The sequence below is a fragment of the Callithrix jacchus genome, chromosome 8 (genome assembly GCF_049354715.1).
Source record: "Callithrix jacchus isolate 240 chromosome 8, calJac240_pri, whole genome shotgun sequence".
NCBI classification, from domain to species: Eukaryota; Metazoa; Chordata; class Mammalia; order Primates; family Cebidae; genus Callithrix; species Callithrix jacchus.
Window position 1 is genome coordinate 12,711,193 of NC_133509.1, and position 26,627 is coordinate 12,737,819.

Consider the following 26,627-nt stretch of genomic DNA (forward strand, 5'->3'; position numbering starts at 1 on the left):
TAGATGACCTTGAGATTCTAAGTCTTTTGTTGTTGCTGTTTTTAAATTTAACTGGTAGACACAGGGTCTCACCATGTTGCCCAAGTTGGTCTTGAACTGCTGGGCTCAAGAAATTCTTCTGCTTTGGCTTCCCAAAGTGCTAGGATTATAGGCGTGAGCCACCATGCCCAGCCAAAATTGTGATTCTTCTCCTTATTAAAATGAAAAAGAAAAACATCCAAAACACGAAACAAAATGGAAGTATGCTAACTTTATCCATAAATAAAGGTTTTTTTTTTTTTAAAAAACTCCAAATCCTTATAACTATAAATGTGGCTAATTTTACCTTTGCTTAACATACTGACTCCAAGTTCATACCAGTCAAATGTTAACGGCCACTTCACATTATTTGAAAACACTGTTCACTGCTTTCTACCAAATAACAGATAATACTAAAAGCAGAAATCTAGATTTCTGATCACTTTAATTGTTCTTACTATATGTGGGAGTCCTCTAAAGCATTAGTCTAGATACGGTATCGTCAACTATTCTTATGTGCTTTATCCACAGAATTAGCTCACGATAGCCAGACAAGTATTAAAAATGTACCTTCTCTTGCCACGTGATGCATGCAAATGGCAGGGCAAGAGATAAGAGAGAATACTAGTGGTCATAAAAGCTGACATCTATTATTACTTAATAGTATATACCAGTAACAAGAAAAGCAACATATCAGAGAGGCACAGTTTATTCTTTTTTCATCAGCTTATGATTGGGGACATAAGAAATAAAAAACACACTTTCTTCTGTTATTCTGGGAAATGTTCTGCTTGACAGTTTAAATATTACTAAAGACCTGGAGGAATCTTATAACCAAAAGATAATACTCTGGAATTGCATCTAAATAGATGTGCAATGGTTCCTTTGCAGAGACAGTGATATGCTATGACCGGAAGACAAAGTTTGTTATTAGACTTTACCAGAGGTTTGCAAACTATACCCATGAGTTAAATCTAGCCTGAGGCCTGTTTATGTAGTCTCAAAACAGTTTTCTACATTTACAAAGGGTTGTAAAAATCATGCACCCAGAAAAACAGGTAAGAGAAACTGTATGTGCCCTACAAGGCCTGAAATATTTACTATCCAGCCTTTTACAAAAAAGTTTGCCTGATCCTAAGTTTACACACATGCTAAATTCTACCAGCTAGGCTTGATGCTACATGCCTCTAACACAAACTATTTAACTTCCTTGGGCTAGGTGGCTCTATGACATAATTCCGGCCAGTGATATTAAGGGATAGTTTGTGAGGGTTTTTGGAAACATTTCCTGATAAAAGAAATAGATATGGCTGGTTTTTCCCTTCCCATTCTTTTTGCCTTCATTGGATAGGTGATGTGTGGAGTTAGCGGTGGCCATACTATAATCATGATTAGGTCAAAAGAACTGATGGCAAAGCCCCTGAACCAACATCTAGAGCAATTGCTTGCCTCTGAATTTCCTGTTTGAGAAAAATAAACCACAAATTCTTTAAGCACAGTACTTTAATTAATGATGTATTCTGAGACTTAAAGCTGAACACATGCCTAGCTGATATACTAGCTTTTTCTCAGATCTTTGAACATGCTGCAGGATTACTTTCTACCAAAGAGCCTTTTAGACACGTTTCCCTCTGCTTGGAATGCACCCTCTCAATTCCTCCTTTCTGACCCCATTGTCATTTATTTTCCACTCATATTTGAAATTTAAGCTCAAAAATGATAATGCTGAAGGAAGTCTTCCCTGACTAAAGACCCCAAACCTAGGACATATCTAGGTTCTCCTACCTATTCACTGTCCTTCTTCACTGTCCTTCTGAACTTAGTCTAAGAGCACTTTCACATTTACTTGTAATGTCTTCCTATCCTTTCTACCTGCTTTCTCCATGAAGGCAGGATCCATGTTTATTTTTTGTTTCTTATCATATCTCCAGTAGCACCTGGCATATAGGAGACTCTAAAAGAATATTTACTGAATGAATATTGTCTATTAGGCAGTAACTGCAGCCAATAAACCAACCTGGAATATAATATGTTATATTCTCACCTATAATCCCAACACTTGGGGAGGCCGGGGCAGGTGGATTTCCTGGGGTTGGGAATTTGAGACAAGCTTGGCCTACATGGTGAAACCCCGTCTCTACTAGAAATACAAAAATTAGCCAGGTGTGGTGGTGCATGCCTGTAATCCTAGCTACTAGGGAGGCTGAGACATGAGAACCTGGGAGGTGGAGGTTGCAGTGAGCCAAGATTGCACCACTGTACTCCAGCCTGTGCAACAGAGTAAGATTCTGTCTCAAAAAAAAAAAAAAAAAAAAAATCAAGATGACCGTTGTAGTGATGAGTTTATTTCAGAATCTAATCAAACATAAAAACATATCTTTATTCTACTCCCATATAAATACACATATATACATATATGAGGGTGTCCAATGATATAAATAAAATATTCATATATTGTACTGCAAAACATAAATTAACCTGAAAAATGCTTCAAATCCTAGTATATACAAGTATATAATAAGTAGTCCTGTATATCCCATGTATGGTCTTTGGCAGCATTAATAAACCCATAGTACTTAACAGATGAGAGTTTTCAAGCCAGAGGATCAAGGATAAATAACTACTTCACACCAAAGAAATTGACTCTAGTCTTTTATAAAATTCACTTTTTCAGCATACAGGGTAATTGAAAGCCAGAGGATTAACCAGATGCTTATTATTCTGACAAAATATCAAGATCAAAGGATGGTTTACACTCATATTTAAATAAAAATATTAAATGCAGATCTTCAGAGGAGGACAAGCATGAACAGACAGAAATTAAAGAATAAAATAAAGATCAAAGGCAAGTTATTAAGAGTTATAATTAGAAAATTAGTTACAAAGGACTAAATGGTTGTGAAACAACTCCATGATATTGAGGAAAAGTTTAATGTTTACATTATAACAATTATCTAACAAATAAATGCAAAATAAGAGTTATAGGTCTTCTTTTTTTGTTTGCTGATAGATAAGAGTAGGGTTCCACAAACTTTTTCTATAAAGGGCTAAAAAGTAAATACTGTAGTCTTTGCAGGCCATGTGGTCACTACTACCCTGTCACAACTACTCAACTCTGCTGTTAACAATGCAAAAACAGCCACGGACAATATGTAAATAAATGAGCATGTCTGTTCCCACAACTTTATTTATGAAAACTGAAGTTTGAATTTCATAAAATTTTCATGTGTCACACAGTATTAGTCTTCTTTGATTATTTTCTGACAATTTAAAACTATAAAAACCATTACAGCTTGGTTAGCTTGTGGGCTAGTACAATAACAGGCTTCAGGTCAAATTTGATTCTTGCACCTTAGTTTGCCTACTCCTGAACTAGAGGCATATCTAACTGCGTTGCAAAAAAACCAAACACAATTGCACCAAGGCCATTTAAAAGCCGAGATATTTCAGCCTTGACAGCACATGTTCTTCAGTATTTTTTATATTATAACATCAGGCAAAATTAAGTTAATACAAAAAAAAAGTTATAAGGTAATCACAGTATTAACACTAAAAACTCCAAATCTTAAGTCTATTTAATCCCCTAAAAATGGTCTGGTAAAAAACTTGTGAGGCCAAATATTATTCTACTTCTAATCTGACTTTTCCATTAACTACTGATCATTTATGTGACCTGCCAATCATGAAGTATGCCTTAGTTTTCTCATCTTTAAAATAGTGCTAATATCCCCTCTGATAGAAGCATTGCTATACTTTATATTAATATACCTAATATAAAATAATATATACGTTTTCTTATATTGAGACTTTGAAAAGAAAAATTATTGGGTATTGTTACTTAAACTATCTGAAGGACTATCCTTTTGCCCCTGGAAAAACAGGAATAATATGAAAACTAATAAACCATATACTTCATTTGAAACTTAGCTAGGTGTATGGTACCCTCAGATTCATCACTTCTCCTGATTCCATTTTCCCCTTCCAAGGAGTCTCAACAGTCTAAACTCAAAAGATAGTATGAAAGCTGGAGGTCTGCCCCTATGCCTTGTTATAATACAAGCTTGAACACAGCATGTTATAAAATACAGAACTCAAGTTACTAAGCTATACCATGAGAGACTGCACAAAATAATTTTTTAAATAACCTTGGAAAATTAAGACTATTAAAAAATAAGTCTTCACTAATCATGCAGATACAATTTATTCTGCACATAACAACTTACCCATGCTTTCTCCTGATATTTTATCGGCACTGTTGTTACTTGTACCAGTGAGACGAACGATACTGGAAGAACTGTGATAACTGAGCTTAGGAAGGCAATCAGCACTTCCTTTTGCACTCTCACTCTCTGACACTGTAAAAATGAAAATAAAAATGCTAATAAAGTAAAATCTATATACATTGTAGGAGGCATGAAGAGAAGTTTTCAGTTCTATATATTTTTGTTTGAAAACAGGTGATAAGAAAATGTCGAACACCTCTGTATCTGTTATATCTGTTTGTCAACCACAAATAAGTGACTTCACTTATTTGAGGCCTCAAAGTATAGATCAAACTACTGAATACTGATCATGTATAAGGTCCATGCACAAATTTTATATTTCCTCTTTGACCATAAAGGAATGCTTTTGGTAGAGTAGGGAAGGAGGTAAATATAATCACAATCCTTAACAAACTTCAGTTTGTTTCTTTCTTTCGGGTCTAACAGGTAATGTGCTGATGTCATAACAAGGTTCAAGGGTGGCACACCTCACAAACATGCATGAACACCCAATCATCATGCTCATGAACTACAAAAGGATCACAAGCTTTAAAATACTGTTCAATCTCAGAAAAAAATACTGTTTCAAGAAATGTATATACACTTCTACTAAATACATGTATTTTGGGAGTTACATAGCATTTATTCTAACGGTATTTGATTTGGGGAGTGTTTTGCTACTGAGACTATATACTTCATACATAAAGCTTCTGTATCAGAGTATGTGGTGGCTGAGAGGGTATGTAATGGGAGAAATAGTTATAATGGGAAAACGGAAAGTAAAACCAGTACTTTTATAAAATCACTTGCATTTTCTATGAATATTAAGTTCACAATTTTATACAATATTGACTTAATACCTACAGGAACTACAATCACTCCCTTTTTTATCTTTTTCTTCTTGGATGTCTTCAGTAGATGTATCCCCTCTTCTAACTTCGTCTTTAGATAATGAATTATACCCAAGATCAGACTGGCCACCTGGTAAAACAAAAGGAAAAAAAAAGAAACAAAACTCTATCATAAACTTCTTTAGTGAGTACAACTGGAATTAGGAGCGACATACTAGTGTTTAAATTTTCTTATAAATTTTTTTCTGGATAACTTCCAATTTAAAGTAGTATTTTGTTAGCTACCCCTTCCATCGTCTCTATTAATATAAGAAAGAGGCGATCCTGAAATAATTTACTCTCTCGGCTCCACACTGTAGTCAAAAGTAACTACATACATTCACACTACTCTACGAGCTCCAAAAGACACAGACGAACCAGACATTCTTTATACAAGTCCATGACCTTTCCAGTTGAAAGTCTGAGTTTCAACTAAGCAAGAGAAGAGAAATCTGTAGAGAATTTATAACAGAACATTCACACATAGATCATTAGAGCTAAATGTCTAAATGATTTTACTAAAAAATTGGATTTCTTCAAATTTATTGATAGGTAATTAATGTACAAATACATGCAAAAGAGATAAATATCTACTGTTAAATATATTGCTAAGAAAAGCAAAAGGGGCTAGGTGCAGTGGTTCATGCTGCTAATCCCAGCACTTTGGGTGCCTGAGGCAGGCATATCACTTGAGCCCAGGAGTTTGAGACCAGCCTGGATAACACAGTGAGACCTCATCTCTACCAAAACTAAAAAATAAAAAAATTAGCCAGGCAAGTTGGCATACACCTATAGTCCCAGCTACTTGGGAGGCTGTCGTGGGAGGATCACTTGAGCTCAGGAGTTCAAGGCTGCAGTGAACTGTGATCGCACCCCTGCACTCCAGCATGGGCAACAGTGAGACCCCATCTCAAAGAAAGGAAAAAGGTCTATCAATATTTTAAAAAAAACTTCTACTACATTGTTTTGCTAAAGAGGCTCTGCATCATTTTTAGAAAATTGTTTTCACCAGATTAGTCTCAAAAGATAAGGTTTTGAATCCTAGTTCTCTATTTTAGGAGACATGATTTTAAGTAACGATATAACTTTTTGTTTGGATTTCAAGTTCCCAAATTTGTAAAACACAAGGTTAATATAACATGAGACTATATATGAAAAATGGTTTTATAAACCTGTAAATCACTCTCTGATGAAATTATATTAAGTATCACTAGGTATTTACTTTAATACCTTTGTTATAATTTTGTTATTTTATATTTTCTAATCAAACTTCAGGTCCATTTCTAAAGAAACTAGAAACAGAAAAATCTGAGAATAATCTTGATGAAATTCATGCTTTTATTAAGTTTTGCACTATTTTAAGAGAGCCCTTTTTTTTCTTTTTGAGACAGAGTCTCATTATGTTGCCCAGGCTGGAGTGCAGTGGCATGATCTTGGCTCACTACAACCTCCACCTCCTGGGTTCAAGCAATTCTCGTGCTTCCACCTCCCAAGCAGCTGGGATTACAGGAATGTCCCGCCATGCCTAGCTAATTTTTGCATTTTTAGTAGAGATGGGGTTTTGCCATGTTGGCCAGGCTGGTCTCAAACTCCTGGCCTCAAGTGACCCACTTGCCTTGGCCTCCCAAAATGCTGGAATTACAGGTAGAAGCCATCGCACCAGACCTAAGACAGCTTTTTTAAAAGCCAAAGTGAACAGATAAGATTTCTTCATTTTTAAGAGATAATGCCAAAGGATAACTACTATAACTGATTGAAATCACACTGTATAATCAAGGAATAGAACCACTCAAGGAAGAATAACTATGAATATTACATTTCAACAAAATTAGCTTACAGTTATTAATCTTACAAGTAGGTATAAAAGGAGACAGACCAAAATAATGTTGACATTTGCAGAGATAGGAGCCTTCATATTTTATTAGTAATGCTTCAATTTTTAAAGATGCTGTCCTTGAAGGGCTTGCTCTTATCTATATTCAAAAGTCATGTGTAATTTTTGAAATGTAATAATAAAAAGAACAGAATTATGTAAATAATTTATATTTGTGTGTCAGTTGTAATAATACTTAAGAAAAGCTGATATACAAATCTTATATTTCTATTAAGTTAATGCCATCTTTGGCACTAAAATTCTAGCACTGAAATATACATTCTATATATACACATATATATACACATAAAATATACAATTCTATATACACATACATATACATATATTATGTGTATATGCATTCTACAAACATATTATACAAATACTATTACATATACATATATAATATTATTTATTATTATATATATATATAAATTTTTTTTTGAGACAGGGTCTCACTCTGTCACCCAAGCTGGAGTGCAGTGGCTTGATAATGGCTCACAGCAGCTTCAACCTCCTACGTTCAAGCAATTCTTCCACCCTAGTAGCTGGGACCACAGGCATGAGACATCATGCCCGGCTAATTTTTGTATTTTTGTAGAGACAGGGTTTCACTATGTTGCCCAGGACAGTCTCAAACTTCTGGGCTCAAGTGAACCACCCACCTTGGCTTCCCAAGGTGCTGGGATTACAGGCATAAGCCACCGCACCCAGCCTTAGAATGCTGTATTTTTATATATTTAAAATTTTTATGACTTTTAAAATCACTTAAGACTTAGAAGTTGCAGCCAGGCACGGTAGCTCACGCCTATAATCCCAGCACTTTGGGAGGCCGAGGTGGGTGGATCACGAGGTCAAGAGATTGAGACCATCCTAGTCAACGAGGTGAAACTTCGTCTCTACTAAAAACACAAAAATTAGCTGGGCATGGTGGTGTGCGCCTGTAGTCCCAGCTACTTGGGAGGCTGAGGCAGGAGAATTGCTTGAACCCAGAAGGTGGGGGTTGCGGTGAGCCGAGATCATGCCATTGCACTCCAGTCTGGGTAACAATAGTGAAACTCTGTCTCAAAAAAAAAAGACTTAGAAGTTGCAAAAACATTATAGTACAGAGAGTTCCTTGGTAAGATTCACCTAGCTTCCCCCAATAATAATACCTTACATAACCATAGTACATTGTCAAAACCAGGAAACTGATGTTGGTACAATACTATTAACTTAGATACAGAACTATGTTTCTTTTTTTAAAAAAACTCTAATATCATTTTCACAATTTCAAAGAATTTATTCTAAGAAAATGATAGGGTAAAGAGATCTATGTGCTACTCAGATTTAACTGGATTATCATGGACTAAATACTTGAATAAAGTGCTTTATAACCTCTCTTAAAACTTTTATTTCTATTCAAATAAAAAATGAATAAAATTTCAGTTATTAGATTTAATATCAAATCAAATACCTAATATATAAAATGAAAAAGTGACAGTTAAACACATCACTGAAAATGGAAATGTAAAAAAAAAAAAAAACATAGGCTAGCAAATCTAGTTTTAAAAATGTACTATAATAAATGTATACATAAGCATACACAAACCTGTACTAGATCTATCATCAGTAGCATATACTTTGATTAAACCCGTAATAAAAGGTGCCTGCTCCACAGTGTGTGTCCCATGACCACTATCCATGCTGCCATGACTAACAGCATCCAGGTCACTGCCATCTGCTTAAGAACACAATTTGACAGCATTTTACTACTCAAGGAGGTACGAAAAATACACATTAATTTGTTGCTCAAGCTAATAACCCACCAATGTAATACTGAACATGAAAAGTGCCGCATACTTAGCAAAATACAACTATAACAAATAAACCTATTGTGAGTTATTAATGAACACTAAAACAATACACACAAAGGTGGTCAGAAGTTGCAACATTTGAAACAGAAGTGAAATCTGGTGGTTTTTAAATGGGAAGAGTAATATTATAATTTGCTTAACAACACTAAAAACTAAAACGTATTCAATATTTTAAAGCTATTTAAAATTTCTAAAAATGTAAACTGTAGCTAGTCAATTAATTTTGAAAAACAAGTAAAACACATACATCCCTTACCTGAGAGAGTTGTTTGTGATAAGTGTGTATGTTTCTTTAAAGCTCTTTTGAACTGTGTTACTCCTAAAACAACATTTCTTACTTTTGTCCAAAGAAAATAGCCACTACGACTTCTTGAAGGCCAGGTACTTTCCAAAACAGCCTATTCATTCAACAAAATAAAATAATTAGTAAAATAATTTTATAAGTGAACATACATTGGTTTCAGAATCAAGCTAAAGAATATCAAAGTAGGCCAGGCATGGTGGCTCATGCCTATAATCCCAGCACTTTGGGAAGCTGAGGCAGGTGAATCACTTGAACCCAGAAATTCGAGACTAATTTGGGCAAAAAGGTGAAAACCCGCCTCTACAAAAAATAGGAAAATTAACCAGGCATGGTGGCACCCACCTGCAGTCCCAGCTACTCAGGAAGCGCAGGTGGGAAGATCAATTGAGCCTGGGAAGTCAAGGTACAGTGAGCCATGATCATGCCACTGCACTCTAGCCTGGGTGACAGAGTGACACTCTGTTTCAAAGAAAAAAAAAAAAAATCAAAGTAGATTGTATAACATAAAAAAGAACTAAAGTCTTCCTTGATTGACAAAATATATTTTATATGCTCTAAAATAAATGCCAAATAACCCCCTGCATAATTATTTCTGCCATTAAATTTAAGGTTGTATAAAGACAAAAGTAATACTCTTTATCCATTAAATCAAGGTATTTACCTTATTATAATAACCATAAGTAATGGCATTGGGGTCAATACCAGCCTTCTGCATTTCAAAAAGCACTCGAACTGCAAGCACTGGCTGATCATACTGTCCACAGAGTTGCATAAGAATGCGATAGCATACCTGAAATATAAGTTCAAAATTGTACAGAAACACAGATGTCACCATGTACATAAATCTAGAATAACATAATGCATTTTAAACAATAATTGTGGCAGGGCACAGTGGCTCATGCCTGTAATCCTAACATTTTGGAAGGCCAAGGCAGGTGAATCTCTTGAGCCCAGGAGCTTCAGACCAACCTAAACCACACAGTGAGACCCTATCTCTACAAAAAAATTAAATTAGCCAGGTGTGGTGGCACATGATTGTAGTCACAGCTGTCTGGGAGGCTAAAATGGGAGAACTGCATCTCTTGAGCCCAAGAGGTTAAGGCTCCAATGAGCCGTGATTGCATCACTGCCCTCCAGCCTGGATGACAGAGTGAGATCTTGTCTCAAAAATAATAGTAATGATAATAGTAATAATTGTTACCTCATCAGGTGGATCCATCTTCTTTGACTGCATTTTTTTAAGCACATCATATGCTGTTTTCAGAGCCCTGACTTTTGAATGACAGACTTTCACATAAGCTGGGAGACAAATAAACCACAGTCCATAACAGTGGCGCAGTAGACACCTAGACCACATCTGAGGGATGGAAGAGTACCTCTTTGCAATTTTATGGGCTGATTTAATTTCCTGGAAAAAAATATAAGGATCTTACTAATAAATTTATGCACTTAGGCATGTATACTTAACTGAATGCTAAACGAGTACAAGTCACATGCTTTTATAATGTTTCCATAATAAAATATGTCTGTAATTAATGTATTTTCAAGTTTCTGCTTGAATCTATATTAAACAGCACATAAAATAAAGTTCTAGGACAAGAGAACTAGTTAATTTCTTGAAGTCAGATTACTCCATCTTCAGAGTGCTTTGGGGAACATAATCATCTAGTAATAGTTATATATGAAGTGAGAAAGGATAAATATTCAAGTTATTTCTTGTTCTAATATTTTATTACATGAAGAATATGATAAAGTACCTGTTTTGTTCTTCTGAACATGGGTGAAGGGCTATTAGGACTACTTGATTTTGAAGGCAATTTGTTCTTCTTTGCTTGTAGAAATCCTTCAGGTCTCTCAAATAAATTGTTCCTAAGAACTGGAAATCCATTATAGCTGTTTTAGAAAAGAAAGAAAAAATAGTTCTAAAGCACATATAGATGATCATAGTGTTTACAGGTTAATATGATTATGACCAATGGCTTCTTCACTTAGAATTTAACTATCTTTCTTCATCAGGCTACAATATATACTTAACAAATATTCATGCTAATGTTGCTTTTCTTACTATAATAATTAGAAATGTAATAGCCAAATTCAGACTCAAGTTATTTTTTGAGGAAAAGGGAAAAACATATAAATGAATATGACATCCAACTCCAAAGTTACTTAAGCAAACTTTTAAAAGTTAGTACTCTTGTAAATATGTAAGAAACAAACTAGATAATATGATAGTTGGTAAAAGGCCCATGAAATTAGGACTCTTTCAAACAGGGCAATCATTAATGTCATTGCTTTGGATTAACAATTTACTGTTGAACCTCCCTTCTTAGAAAGATGCAAGTAACAACACATTAGCACACCAGGCCTAGCTCTCACATTCTCATGAATTGGTTTGTCAGGTTAGCTAGTGGGTTCAGGGCATCATTTATAAGAAAGAAAATCCAGAAGGTTAAATAGGAAGAAAAGGTTAGAATGGGTGCTCTATTAGAAGGTACACCTAATAAGGGTACTAGAGAGCAAGATGTTCTGGGCATTTAAAAGCTAGCAGCTAGACTGGATGCAGTTAGTGTATGCCTATAATCCCAGTTACTCAGGAAACTGAGGCAGGAGGATCGCCTGAGCCCAGAAATTCAAAGCTGTAGTGCATTATGATTCTGCCTGTGAACAAAATCAAGCATTATGATTCTGCCTGTGAACAGCCACTGTACTCCAGCCTGGACTAGACAGCAAAACTTCATTAATAAATAAGTAAGTATGTAAGTGAAGCAGTTAGGAAAAAGATTTGTTGAAAGGAACCAAAGCAGCCTCCTGAGCAATAAACTTAACCTGTTTAAGAATACTACATAATATTTTCTTAAAGGCATATAAATAGTTTTAATTAGGAACCTAACTATAATAAAAGAGGGTAGACAGTATTTTTTATACATTACTATGGTCAAACTCCACAAAATCAGAAAATATTAGTAATGATTTAATGTTGAGTAGGAAACAGCAAAGAAATCCAGGAAAACCATGTTCCTTAAAAAATTCATTGTATGTATATGATGAGATAATAAGACCATTTTGTGTGGCTTATTTCAAATGCCTCATTATTTTACATAGACAATGTAAGTATATGAGTAATCTCTTATAAGGCAGACTGTCTGTGCTCATTAAGGACATTTACAGTGTTTTCCCAGTGATGGTTGTGATTACACCAAAATTACATTGGTAGTCTGAAGAAGAAAGAAAAGACAGACTCTAAAAGAATGGAAACTTTTTAAGCTATGTAATTTTCTTTTTATTTTTTGATACAGTGTCTACTCTTTGCCCAGGCTGGAGTGCAGTACCTCAGTCATGGCTCACTGCAGCCTCAACCTCCCAGGCTCAAGTGATCCGCCTCAGCCTCCTGAGTACCTGAGACTACAGGTGTGCACCACCATGCCCTAAGCCTCACAGGTTCAAGCAATTCTCCTGCCTCAGCCTCCTGAGTAGCCGGGCTTACAGGCACCTGCCACCATGCCTGACCAATTTTTGTATTTTTAGCAGACAGGGATTTCACCATGTTGACCAGGCTAGTCTTGAACGCCTGACCTCAAATGATCCGCCCACCTCAGATTCCCAAAGTGCTGGGATTACAGGCATGAGCCACCACGCTTGACCAAATTTGCTTTAAGTTAAAGGACTAAATCTAAAAGTAAAATTTAAATTACAAAGTTAAAACCAAACCACAGAAAAAACACAAAATGCTATTAGTGACATATACCAAAAGGCAAATAAGGATAAAGTACAAGAGATTTTAAAAAATGAGAAATTGTTAGAAAAAAAAAGAGAGGAAGAGAAAAATTAAGATAAATACTTTAAATATCTTTGACAAAAGACATTTTAAAAATGACAATGAACATCATCATCACTGGATGAAAAGATATTTACTAATATTTTCTTATTCTGTGGAATTTGACTATAGTAACGTATAAAAAATACTGTCTACCCTCTTTTATTATAGTTAGGTTTCTTCCTAATTAAAACTGCTTATATGCCTTTAAGAAATCACGTGGCCTCTAATTAAACAACATCCATAAACATTTATCACACCACTTTTTCATCTGTAAAAGGAAGAATTTAATCCAAGTCATAAATGAGGATGTCTTCAAAAATCCTCTTCCAAAGAAAATAAAAAAAACTGTGATTCAACGGGTGATAGATGTGAAATGGTTTTAGAATCTTTAAACAAAGTAAGAAAGTATTACTGGAAAATTAAAAAATCATTTAAACTCTAAAAGAAACTACAATTTCAAGTGAAAATTAATATATATTAGAAACTAAATAATACACTGACCTCTATCAGAGCCCTTATTTCACTATGCTCAGGACTTTTCTCTTCTTCACTAGACTTGAAGGCAGGGACAATGTATCATTCAAGTCTATACACTAAGCATTTACTACAGTGTCTAACCAAATTTCCTAAATTATCAATGGTTGATTTCAATAAGTCTGAATTTCCATGACTTAAAACTTATGAAAACAATTAGTGACCTAAAAAATTATATTGTATAAATCAAGGCCACAAATATTGTCTCTATGTTACACTTCATCTTTTTTAAAACAAGGTTATATTAGTCAAAGTGTGTATGAGATGAAAAAAAGGGACTGAAAGTGAGGAAACCAGCTTTAATTTAAAAAAATCAAAAATCTATAATAGAAGTGCTACATTTGAGGTGGTGAGTCTAACTGAATGCAATCAACATTTACAAGGACAGATACTTATGCAGACATCATTAGAGAGCTTCCCAAGTCTATATTATGCAAAATTATATATTTTTTCTTTTAATACCTCAAAGCTTAATAATGGATGTGGGATAAGCTTGCTTACCACCTAAAAATTAGGGATCTGTAAAGTTTGGATTTTTGAAAATACCACAGTCCTTAGAAAGCTACGCCACAGATGATGGATTCCTTCTCTCTTTCAATCTCAAACATTCTGCCTCTTGAATACCTGTACTGTAAAGGGGGTTCTTCACCATTGGGTAGGTGGGGGATCTCAGGTGGTGTTACAAAAACAGTATGTTCACTTTTGAAAGATTCATCCAGTTCTATAAGTCGCACTTCACCACTCTTGTCCATATCCACCTAAAGGAATTTAAAAAACATGTATTAAAAAAGCCACATTGGTTAGGCAACAGTTCATACACAGGGAAGTGGTTAAATAAACCATCTGCACAATGGATACTAAACAGCTATTAAAAAAGAAGAGTGAGCAAGTTCGCTATGAGTGCCAAAATAATTAAGTGCAAACTGTAAATAGTATACTACCTTTTGAGTAAGAAAGGGGGAAAATAAGAATATATATACATTTTTGCCTATATTTACATAAAGAAACACTAGAAGTATACCAAGAAAAGTAATTACCTATATGAGGAAGCGGAAAGGAACAGGGTAGACAAGGATGGAATAGAACCCAGATGTCCCAATATATACCTTTTTATATTTGAATATACCTTTTTATATTCAAATGTTTTGCATTTGAATCATGAGAATGTAATCAAGAAATAATCTTTAAAAAATGCACATACATGTGTGTCTGTGTGATGAGAACGGTGAATTCTATAATTTTTAAAATTTATGCTAAATATGACAAGCTTCCCTAAGCTCTTTCGGCATACATAGAAGTACACTTGAGTTAAACTCTATCCACATCAATATCTAAAGCACTTCAGTGGTACTATTTCCACTAGGTACTTGATGGCAAAGTAATATCCAGAAAAAATGAAAACTTCACAGAACCTAAACTGCCCCACAAGAGCTCATAAAGAGCATAATATTGCTATTAATAAAAAGGATGTTACACATATGACAAAATACATTTCACAGAACTTTATTAGGTTAGAAATATCATACGCCATGTGGATTAAGTGGGAGAGCAAGAATTATTAAAAAGTTAAACCTTGAAGACAAGGATTTAGAGCAGAGCATACCAAAAAAGAACAGAGATGAGTTTTAAAATTTTTCTAACACTTCAAGGAACTGATATATTCAAAATCCTCTTATAGAAATTATTTATTATATTTAACAGTATTATATGCTATACTCTCTTGGACTAAATGTTTTTTAATGGTATATCCAGACAGTGAACCAGACAAAAATTAGGACATGATTTGGAATTATAATCAATGAGTAAAACATTCACAAAATAACAATAAATGAGAAAAAAATCAGTCTACAAAATCGTATATATATTATGATTCCTTTCTTTTTTTTTTTGAGACAGAGTCTTGCGCTGTCACCTAGGCCGGAGTGCAGTGGCACAATTTCGGCTCACCACAACCACCACCTCCCGGGTTCAAGTGATTCTCATGCCTCAGCCTCCCAAGTAGCTGGGACTACAGGTGCACGCCACCACATCTGGTTAATTTTTATATTTTTAGTAGTGACAGGGTTTCACCATGTTGGCCAGGGTGGTCAGGAACTCCTGACCTTAGGTGATCTGCCCTCCTTGGCCTCCCAAAGTGCTGGGATTACAGGCATGAGCCACTGCACCCAGCCTAGGTGACAGTGTATTATGATTCTTAATTTTTTTTGGGACAGGGTCTTGCTCTGTTGCCCAAGCTAAAATGCCATGGTGCAATCACAGCTCACTGCAACCTCAAACTACCAGTTCAAGTGATCCTTCTACTTTAGTCTCTCAAGTAGCTGGGACTATGGGCACGTGCCACCACACCCAATTTTTCTTTTCTTTTCTTTGGCAGAGAAGGGGTCTTGCTATGTTGCCCAGACTGGCCTAGAACTCCTAGCCTCTAAGAAATCCTTCTGCCTCAGCTTCCCAAAAATGTTGAGATTACAGGAATGAGCCACCATGCCCGGAAATGCTAATTTGTTTAATAGTTCTCACTCTTTTTTAACAGCTTCTCCCTCTCCATATTGGTGCCTACTTTCCATTCTCTAGCCATATTATCTCATAAAAAAGTGTGGGGTCCAGGACAACTGCTCTAATTTTCCGTAAAGTCTACAAAAATATTAAAATTACCTTGGTAAAATATACTTCATTTTACTTATATATCAATAAAATCTCATTTTAACATTATAAAAATAGGCATGCAATAAATCCTATATTTATCAGTTGGACATCTCTGTCTTTTGGAAAGCATGGTGACATCTGTCTCTACTGAGAGAAAAAGAAATCCAACACCCACAGCAGGATAAAATTAAAATAATTTTCATATTCTCTTCATATTTTCCCACAAGACATTAATACGCTCAGAAAACACTGGAAAGGGATTCTTGGGAAACCAAGAAAAAAATCTTACCAGACTATTTGTTACACAAAACTGCCTTTAGTTAAGCACCATCATCCCACAGGAACAGATTGCAAGGATTTAAAATATAATCACATGAAGAACAAGAACACATGGTTCTTAAATTAGTCATAAATGAAACTCACATTAATTCTCATATATTATTTTTCTTATCTCTATTCAGTATTACCCACTTCAGCTTTTTAAAGTCAATCAAGTGTTTTGTTTGGATATGCTAAGATCAAAAGAGTTAATATAACATGTGAGAATAAGTGAACAACATCTAATTTTTGTTCAATACTAGTCATAAACCATGAGACAGTTAGTATATATCTAATATTATTTATTTTCTATAGCTAAACTGCCATAGGTAAGATTTGTTCACTTAAAAACTTAAGCTAAAGAATAACTCCACATAAATTATTCTTTTTAAAGTGTTACTGATATTCAGAAAACATTTGCAGATGAATAGTAAGCACAGACTTTTTGTGAGTCCTGTGGTATCAAAACATGAAAGGTAGTAACAGCCTCATATAATCATTTACATTTCAGAGAGTTCTGCTTAGTAACAACACAGGGATACAATTAACCTCTGCTCTAACTACATATGAACTTCATTAAGATACATTTTGAATCTTGTGACACTTTATTTTCTCTAGGAAGAGTCTCTTGAATTATAATACAGCAAATACAAGTAATTATGTTTTAGTGCATTAATTTTCAGTTTTGATTTTCAGGGTAATCATTAAAATCTTTAAGTATAATGTTAATCCATTATATGTAAGTGATCTTTTGTTGGATTCAGACTTTGAATAGATAAATAACATTTTAGGAAAATAGTCTACCTAGAAACAATGATTATATATTTAATAGAATTTTCCTTTTCAAGACTTCTCAGAATTCATAATCTTTAAGTAATGATTCCAGTAATCTTCTGCATGAACTATCATCACATAAACAACAGGTGGCCTACAGAAAATCTCAGACAACGTAACGTATTAATCATGAGCACTAAGATATGCTCCTTAGGACACACTACCCTAATTAGCAAAATTACAAATCTTGTATATCTTAGACATTAATATTTATTTAAATCATGTGACTTAGCTAAGAATCCCAAGTTCTTAGCTAAAACAGAAACTTCTGAATAGGATACATAAAATAGGCCAAAAATAAAAGGGAACAATATAAAACTTGTCTCTTCTCACTATCACTTGGATTCTGACAACTAATTCAGTGTTCTCCTGTGGATTAATACATTTATTGGCTAAAGCATGATATTAGCAAAACCTTGGTTACCAGTTTGGTCCCTTACAATTCAGTAAGGTTCGCACAAGTAACAACAGTTATACAAATGTATGCCATCGTTCATAAGGGAAGCTAAGTGAGAACATATGTACAACCAATGGAAGCCCAGCACCATGTGAGAAAATCATTCAAAGTTCATAATGCCAGACAGAAACACATATTTATATACCAAAAACCCACAATTGTTCCTATAAAAAAGAATGTAGGCCAGGCATGGTGGCTCCCGCCTGTAATCCCAGCACTTTGTGAGGCTGAGGCAGGCAGACTGCCTGAGGTCAGTAGTTTGAGACCAGTCTGGCCAACACGGTGAAACTCCATCTCTACAAAAAAAAAAAAATACAAAAAAATTGGCTGGGCATGGTGGCATGCACCTGTTACCCCAGCTACTCAGGAGTTTGAAGCAGGGGAATTGCGTGAACCAGGGAGCTGAAGGTTGCAGTGAGCTGAGATCGCACCACTGCACTCCAGCCTGGGCAACACAGTGAGACTCCGAATCCAAAAAAAAGAATGTACAGGAATTATTTTTTAAAGCACACCTTTCTATTTATTGCCAATATTTAATTTTATAAGCATTCATATGGTCTGGATATTTGTCTACTCCAAATCTTATATTGAAATGTAATCCTCAATGTTGGAGGTGGGGCCTGGTGGGAGGCATTTGGGTCACGGGGCAAATTCCTCATAGCTTGGTTCTGTCTTTGTGGTAGTAAGCAAGTTCTCATAAGATGTAACTTTGATTAAAATACTGAAAAAAGAGTTCTTGGTATAATGCTCTAAAGAAGACAAAACTGTCAAGGAGCTATGACATTATCTCCTCCAAATATGTTTTCATCATGCCCAGTGGCCACTCCTATAAACCCAGCACTTCAGGAGGCTACTACGGGAGGATTACTTAAGTCCAGGTGTTCAAGACCAACCTGGGAACCAGAGAGAAACCCTGTCTCTACAAAAAATAAAAATAAAAAAAGGCTAGGTGCAGTGGCCCACGCCTGTAATCCCAGCACTTTGGAAGGCCGCAGCGGGCGGATCACAAGGTCAGGAGATCGAGACCATTCTGGCCAACATAGTGAAACCCCGTCTCTCCTAAAATACAAAAAATTAGCTGGGTGTGGTGGTGAGTGCCTGTAGTTCCAGCTACTTAGGAGGCTGAGGCAGGAGACCTGCTTGTACCAGGGAGGTGCAGATTGCAGTGAGCCAAGATTACGCCATAGCACTCCAACCTGCGTGACAGAGGGAGGCCCTATCTCAAAAATAAAAAATAATTAAAAAAAAACAGGTTTTCAAAGCTTTATAGACCAGAGCTCAACACACAAAATGCAGGGAACCCTGTTTGTAAATAGGTTACTCAAACTGTAGAAAATAAATCTTCCCCCAAAACAATGCCTTTTCTGGGGTGATGAAAATATTTGGAAGTCATGGTTACATGCAAATATGTATTTGTCAAAACTCACTAAACTTTGTACATCAATGGTGTATTTATTGCCTGTATATCTCCATAAATCTGATTTTTTAAATGTCCTAAGAAGTGTCATTCCACTTTTTAGGACATTTAAAATATGGAAAAGTCCATATCATTCCACACATACAAAATTAACACTTCACTGTTGTTGGGTTTTCTTTAGAGACAAAGTCTCACTATGTTGCCCAGGCTGGACTCCCTACTCCTGGGCTCTCTGCCTCAGCCTCTTGAGTAGATAGCAGTAATCCCTCTTGGGATTAAAGGTGCACACCACCATGCCTGACTTATAAAAATTTAATACTTATTTATAGCAAAACACTGGGCTACCATTTGAAGTATAGCTAATCACCATTTATAACTGTTTCTATGAGAAAAAGAATTGTGAGTTTTAAGCAAGTAATATTGTGTATCCACCTTTTCCCTATTCCAAAGCATTTTCAAGAAAGAACTAGGGATGATATTTCTGGATACTTTCATTTATTAATTCCCCAACAGCAACAGAAATAGTATTTCTCTGTATCAACCATCCCTCAGGTGTTCTAAATTGAAGGAAAGGAAGATGCCTACAAGGTTCTGAATGTGTTCCTGCTGTTCATATGTACAAATCATTCAAAAATTGAACATTTCTGTTATGAAAAGATAAAGGAACCATTAATGTATGAATGTGAATAAAACCCAGCTAAATGCAAAAATAGTAATTTTTCTACTTTTTAGTTTATACAACACTACTCTGAACACTAAGAGATAGCCAACTATAATTACTTCTCCTCAAAACATTTTAAAGGCCGGGCGCGGTGGCTCACGCCTGTAATCCCAGCACTTTGGGAGGCTGAGGCGGGTGGATCATGAGGTCAAAAGATTGAGACCATCCTGGTCAACATGGTGAAACCCTGTCTCTACTAAAAATACAAACATTAGCTGGGCATGGTGGTGCGTGCCTGTAATCCCAGCTACTCAGGAGGCTGAGGCAGGAGAATTGCCTGAACCCAGGAGGTGGACGTTGTGGTGAGCCGAGATCGTGCCATTGCACTCCAGCCTGGGTAACAAGAGTGAAACTCCGTCTCGAAAACAAAACAAAAAACATTTTAAAAACATACATAAGAAAACAACATAGAAAGACTAAATGACTAAAGTCACAAGTATAATAGTCAAGATTAAAGTACTTCTGATTCCCAATGTAGTGTTTTTCCTATTATACTATTTTCCTATTCACAGTGAGAATCACTGTTCATTTTTATAAGACACATTTGTTACTTATTTAGCAATCAATAAGGCCATTTTACGTTAAACTCAGAATTGCGCCAATTTCTGAATATCAAGGGATGAGTTGTAGTTTGGCTGTTTAAAAAAAAAAAAACACTAATTTTCTTTCACAATCACATAAATTTGAAAGTGATGAACTTCTTTAAATAATCTCAAAGTTATAAACTGTTGTGATCATACATAATACAACTTTGAGTTCTTCCTTTTTTCTATTATCATGGGTATAAGACATGGATACTATATACCTATTTAAATACAAATTTACAGAAAAGTTTTAGTACAGGTAACTTCTTCCCTTAATCTTAGAGAGTAAGTTGCTGAGCTGATGATGACCCATCATCATCCCTGAATACTTTTATACTCCCTACAAATGAAGACCTTCTCCTGTAGAAATATAATTAACTGGAAATTAACATACGTTATGACTGGAAATCAACACATTAATACATTACTACTATGTAATCCTTAAGCCACATTCAAGTTTTGTCAATTAACCTAATAATGTTATGATCTAGACATAACCTAATAATGTTATATTAATATAAACTAGATCTAACTTAATAATGTTGATCTAATAATAATAATCTAGATCTAACCTAATAATGTTGAGATCTAGCTCTTAACTAAGCACTGCATTTGGTTGCCAAGTCTCCTTATTTCACTTTAGACAAATTTCTCCGTTTTTACTTTACTTTCTTAACCTTAATACTTTGTAGATTACAGAAGAAGTATTCTGTAGTATATCATTTACTATGTGTTTGTCCGGTGTTTCCTTGAGATTACATTTTTGCAGGAATATTACAGAATTGATGTTGTATTCTCATTGCAGTCAATTAGGGGCACACAGTGTTGACTTGTCCCATTATAGATGATGTTCACTTTGATAACTTGATTAAAATGATATTTGCCAGGCTTTTCCACTATAAAGTTACTCTTTTCCCCTTTGTCATTAATATACATTTTGTGGGGAGGTCCTTAATAACTCTGTAAGATCCTGCTTCTCATCAGATGACTTTCAACAGATTGACTGATACCTGTGACAACTCACGGTTTCTCATTTTACTCAATGGGCTAATCTATTACTAATATGAAATGTTCAAATTATCCTAGATTTGCCTTTGGAAATCCCTTAAAATTGACTTCTGTGCATGTTTTGTTTTAACATGTCTCCATCATTCTTGGAGCAATTCTTGGTTTTCTAGAACAAGATACTTTAGGGCTTATCACATAATGTCCTTGCCCTAAATCTGGGGCTGACCATTTTTTTGAGTCCTGATCCGTTTAGTGGAGAATGGTATTTAGAAGACAAAATCTATATGTTAGCTGTGCTCACTGCTGTTGGGGTATGGCTGCTTCCAGGTCCTCTCAGTGTACAGAGGTAGGGAATATATGTCTATACACACACACACACAGACACATATGCTTACATCTACACTTATTTCTGTACCTAAATTGAAAACCAATGAGACTATACCAAATCTCCAATTCTATTAAAACACTACAGGGTTCATCTTAGTTTTCTTTACTTCTGTATTTGTAAATCTCTTCTCTCAATAAGAAACTTTATTATCTTTAATATACTTTTTTGATCAATCTCCCCCATAGGTAACATTCTCCCATCTTCACCACCACACTTCTCCCATGCAGATGACTTCTTCACCATAATTAGTTTTTGTTTTTTTTTTTTTTGAGATGGAGTCTTACTTCATCGCCAAGCTGGAGTGCAGTGCTGCGATCTCACTGCAACCTCTGCCTCCCAGGTTCAAGCAATTTTCCTGCCTCAACCTCCCAAGTAGCTGGGATTACAGAAATGCACCATCATGCCTAGCTAATTTTTAGTAGACAGGGTTTCATCATATTGGCCAGGATGGTCTCAATCTCTTGACCTTGTGATCTGCCTGCCACAGCCTCCCAAAGTGCTGGGATTACAGGTGTAAGCCACCATGCCCAGCCCTTAATTTGGTTTTGATAACTGCTTCTAGACCAAATCCCACCCCACCATGCTGGCACCTCTTTCATCTAGATCAAACTCTGATACCTCATTTGCTTTCCTTGTTATCCCCATGAGGATACTCTCCTCATCCTGCTCAGACTCTGATATTTTGCGTTGTGGTCACCTCTCTGTATGAGTGCTCTTCTTATCCTGTTTAGGTTCTGATACCCTGCAGTCTGCTCCTGAAGATGGACACCCTCTTTAGATTGCCTGTCCTCTACTTCTCCATGTTAGATTATGCCTCTCCAGGAATACTCTCCTTACCTGGCTTGAAATCCAATATTCCAGCTAGGCTGTTCCTCTTTCTGCACCCTATTCAGGTTTTGAAACTCCTCTCTGGACTACCATTCTACTATCTCCTCTCTCTTCAGCATGAATACCTGCCTTGCTCTGTCTCACCTAATGATACTAAGACTGAAGGGAAAGGTTTCATACATAAATTTAAAATTATAGAACTAATTAATTTAAGCTAAAAACTCATTCTCAATTGGAGAAATATTCAGGTAAAACATTTCTTATACTTTTATACCTACTTTTAGCATGTGATGACCCATCTCAAACAAAAAGAAGAGGTGAAAATTACAGCCATTCAAGCTGAAGTGCACAGGCTGGCAAAAAAATTCCCAGTTTTGTAAGTAGGCAGGGAGGGTTAGGGACTTGATTGCTAAAATAAAACTTATGATTTAGTAAAATCCTTCAAGGTAATTGTAAGAAGTGCATTCTATAATTTCTAACAAGCTACCAAAACTTTCATTATAAGTAGTCAATGATGAAAATGAAATTTAGATTTTGTTAAAAGTTATAAATAGAAACAACTCAAAACATTTATAATAGTCACACAAAATAAGTTAGGGCATTGTAGAGGTACCATTACTTACTTTATCTACACAATCATCAAAAAATGCCAGGCTTGCATCTTTGTCACTAACAAAAGAACATTCTTCAATGAAGCGAATAAACATTTGTGTTTTGGTCATCATGTTATAGAATTTTTGATGTGACCGATCCCGGCTTCTTAAGAAAGCTGTTCAACATAAATATATAATGTCAGAATACATAGTATTATTCAGAGGTTCACAGAATATTTGCACTAGGAACAATCTGAACAACCATGTCACCTATACTCCCACACCACTACCATTCTGCATATGCTCTGAGCAGGGAAATGACCTGACAAAGAAATGCGAGAGTAACAAGAAAGGAACATAAACCCAGATCTCTCAAATCTTCATCCAGTATTGTCTCCATTGTTCTCTTACCATCTTGAAGATGATAAACTAGTACATTTGAAAATGCTCTCTTCCCCTCAAGAGCTTTGCATATTATGTACCCATATTTGCTCTTATTCTCTCCATATAAATATAAACACACACACACACACACACACACACACACACACACACACGGCTTTTCCAAAGCAGCAGTAACATCCCCTCTTTTATTCATTCATGTTTGTGTCTTACTTATTGAAAACAGAGAAAAAGTTTATTTTCTGATTTCACCTTACTAATTATCAGTTACACTGCACTTGGGTCTTCTTTCAGGGGAAGGAATTCAAGCTCCTTCCATTCTCAAGGACTGTGTAAACTGTTCTCTCTGCCTACAACACTCTCCTATTTTACCTTTTTCTGGATAATTTCTACTAATCTTTCAGATAATGGATCAGATGTTACTTTCTTCAGAAAAGCGTTCTGTGATATGAGGTTGTGAACTGAAGTTGTTCACTCACTATTTCTAATTGCCTATTCTCTTGACTCTAAGCTCTTGAGAGAAATAACCATGCCTCTCATCTTTTTCTCTTTTTTTGGCCATGTCTCTTCTACATACCACTATATACCCCATGCCCAGCATTTGGAGGTACTTAACATATACTTATTAAATTAATTTCTCTTTCAAATGTTAAATACTACAAAAGAAAGTATTATACCTGAGCGAGTTAGAAGGAAAGTGCCACACTCTGAGATCTAATTGTGAGTCTTTTATTACTAGCAGCCGAGAGTCAGCTCACGCTCAAAATCTCTCGGCCCCAAGGAAGGGGTTGGATTTCCTTTTATGTGTTGCTCAGGGTAAGGGGGCAAAGTGAAATTTTACAGAAGCAGAATAAGCCAGTTAGGCTGGTAACTAGGAGGCAGGAGGCTCCCATGATTGATGATTAACTAAGGAGGGTATACACAAGCAGTTCACATGATTGCTGCTTATCAAGGGGGGCATTTGGTACTTTACATACAATCAAGGGGGTATTCACAATAGCAAGTGGGCTTGTCAAGCAGGATGTGGTTACAACAGTTACATCTTTCTATATTTCTAAGTACACATCACCCATCACAGTGTGAGCCAGGTATGCACTCAAGGGGGAAATGGTGGAGGGGGGAGCTAAGATGGAGTCAGTCAGGCTCACTTCTAAGATGGAGTTAGTTTGGTTCACCTCAAAAGTAAATATGTATTATAAAACCAGTTACACTCCAGAACTTCCCAACTTTTTTTTACTTCATGGCACAGATAGGAAATATTTGTAAATATTTGTACAGTACACAATATCTGAAAATATTTGTGAAGTATACGGAAATAAAATAAATGAGGTTATTCAAGCCTGGAGGTGACCACTCAAGAGGTTCCTCTGTATCCTCAATACTGCCTGCTGCTCTGAAAGCTGAAAGTATCAGTATCTCAACACATGTGACAAAACAAAGTGCAGCTGGTGTATGGCTGGGAGGCTCTATATTTTTCTCCTGCATATTTGCTAATGGAATTTTTGAGGTTAACCAAACTAACTCCAACTTAGAAGTGAGCCTGACTGACTCCATCTTGGCTTCCCTGCCCCGCCATTTCCCCCTTGAGTGCATACCTGGGTCACACTGTGCTGGGTCATGTGTTCTTAGAACCATAGAAACATATAACTGTTGTAACCATATACTGCCTGACAAGCCCACTTGCTGTTGTGAATACCCCTTTGATTAATTGTATGTAAAGTACCGAATGCCCCCCTTCATAACCAGCAATCACGGGAATTGCTTGTGTATACCCTCCCTCCTTAGTTAATCAACAATCATAGGAGCTTCCTGCCTCCTAGTTACCAGCCTCCTCCCCTAACTTGCTTATTCTGCTTCTGTAAAATTCCACTTTGCCCCCTTACCCTGAGCAACATACACAAGAAAATCCAACCCCTTTCTCACGGCATGAGCTGACTCTCAGTTGCCAGCAGTAAAGGACTCACAATTAGATCTCAGAGTGTGGCACTTTCCTTCTAACTCGCTTGGGTATAACATTATATATCTAATATGCCTGAAAAATAACTAGTCCTATGGAAATGGGTAATCAACAAAGCTGGTATTCACATACTCCTCAAAACAGGTATGCATTCTCATAAATATGAGCTATTAGCACAGAGAGCAATTGAATCATCACAAAGCTTGATGACATGAAAACTTTAAAACCATGCAGTCACTCACCTTGTAAGGCAAAAAGAGAGGCTGCATCTGTGGCTGTCTCAGATGGGGCTTGTGTTATTGGCCTTAAGTACGATCTATAACCTTTTAAAATAGAGGCCATGAAAAACAAAAATGCCTCTTGGATTTCCAAATCTATCATGTGCAACCTCTTTCCAGAATTAAAATCATAGTCATTCATTGCTAAATCCATTAGTCCATCATCTCTTGGTCTCTGCTGCACTGTGAAGACATAAAGTATTAGTGTTTTCTCCAAAATCACAAAACTAACACTCACAATGCTATCAATGTAATTTTGTTGTGTTTTCAAAAAGACCCAAGCCACCTCAACTCTTTGTTTATAAAACTTAATTATATATAAACCTTAGCAAAACTTGCCATAACATTTTGTAGGCTCCGTTGAGTAGATTTTATCCAAATTTACAAAGCTACCCGTTTATCTCACTACCACGAGGAAAAAAAAGTTCAGCCTGGCCATGGTAGCTCATGCCTGTAATCCCAGACCAAGACAGGAGGATCACTTGAGGCTAGGAGTTCAAGACTAGCCTGGGCAACATAGAGAGATTCTGTCTCTACAAAAATGTTTTTTAAAGTTCGTGTTCTAAAATAACTATATATAATAAATAATGATTACAACCTAGAAAGCAACAGAATATCAGAAAGCTGTTCACATAAATACGTGTC

At 35.8% G+C, this 26,627-nt stretch overlaps 1 protein-coding gene and 1 non-coding gene across 11 annotated transcripts in view; both read right to left on the reverse strand.

Moving 5' to 3' along the window:
- The window catches only part of DENND4A (DENN domain containing 4A), a 120,878-nt gene that overhangs the window by 34,632 nt on the left and 59,619 nt on the right, over positions 1 to 26,627 (reverse strand). For 4 of the 10 annotated variants that reach the window (XM_009005085.5, XM_009005083.5, XM_078333424.1 and 1 more), the window contains exons 13-22: positions 25,947 to 26,165; positions 23,376 to 23,521; positions 14,179 to 14,312; positions 10,961 to 11,096; positions 10,405 to 10,611; positions 9,865 to 9,993; positions 9,156 to 9,297; positions 8,635 to 8,766; positions 5,145 to 5,261; positions 4,242 to 4,373 (exon numbers count right to left, since the gene is read on the reverse strand). In XM_009005085.5, the coding sequence (XP_009003333.4) occupies positions 4,242 to 4,373; positions 5,145 to 5,261; positions 8,635 to 8,766; positions 9,156 to 9,297; positions 9,865 to 9,993; positions 10,405 to 10,611; positions 10,961 to 11,096; positions 14,179 to 14,312; positions 23,376 to 23,521; positions 25,947 to 26,165 (1,494 nt within the window). The remainder of the gene's footprint in view (positions 1 to 4,241; positions 4,374 to 5,144; positions 5,262 to 8,634; positions 8,767 to 9,155; positions 9,298 to 9,864; positions 9,994 to 10,404; positions 10,612 to 10,960; positions 11,097 to 14,178; positions 14,313 to 23,375; positions 23,522 to 25,946; positions 26,166 to 26,627) is intronic. The other 6 variants (XM_009005086.5, XM_009005084.5, XM_078333425.1 and 3 more) reach the window with 2 other exon arrangements.
- LOC118145417 (small nucleolar RNA U13) lies at positions 4,718 to 4,821 on the reverse strand. The gene has a single exon (XR_004730532.1). It is a non-coding gene; the product is annotated as a small nucleolar RNA U13 (small nucleolar RNA).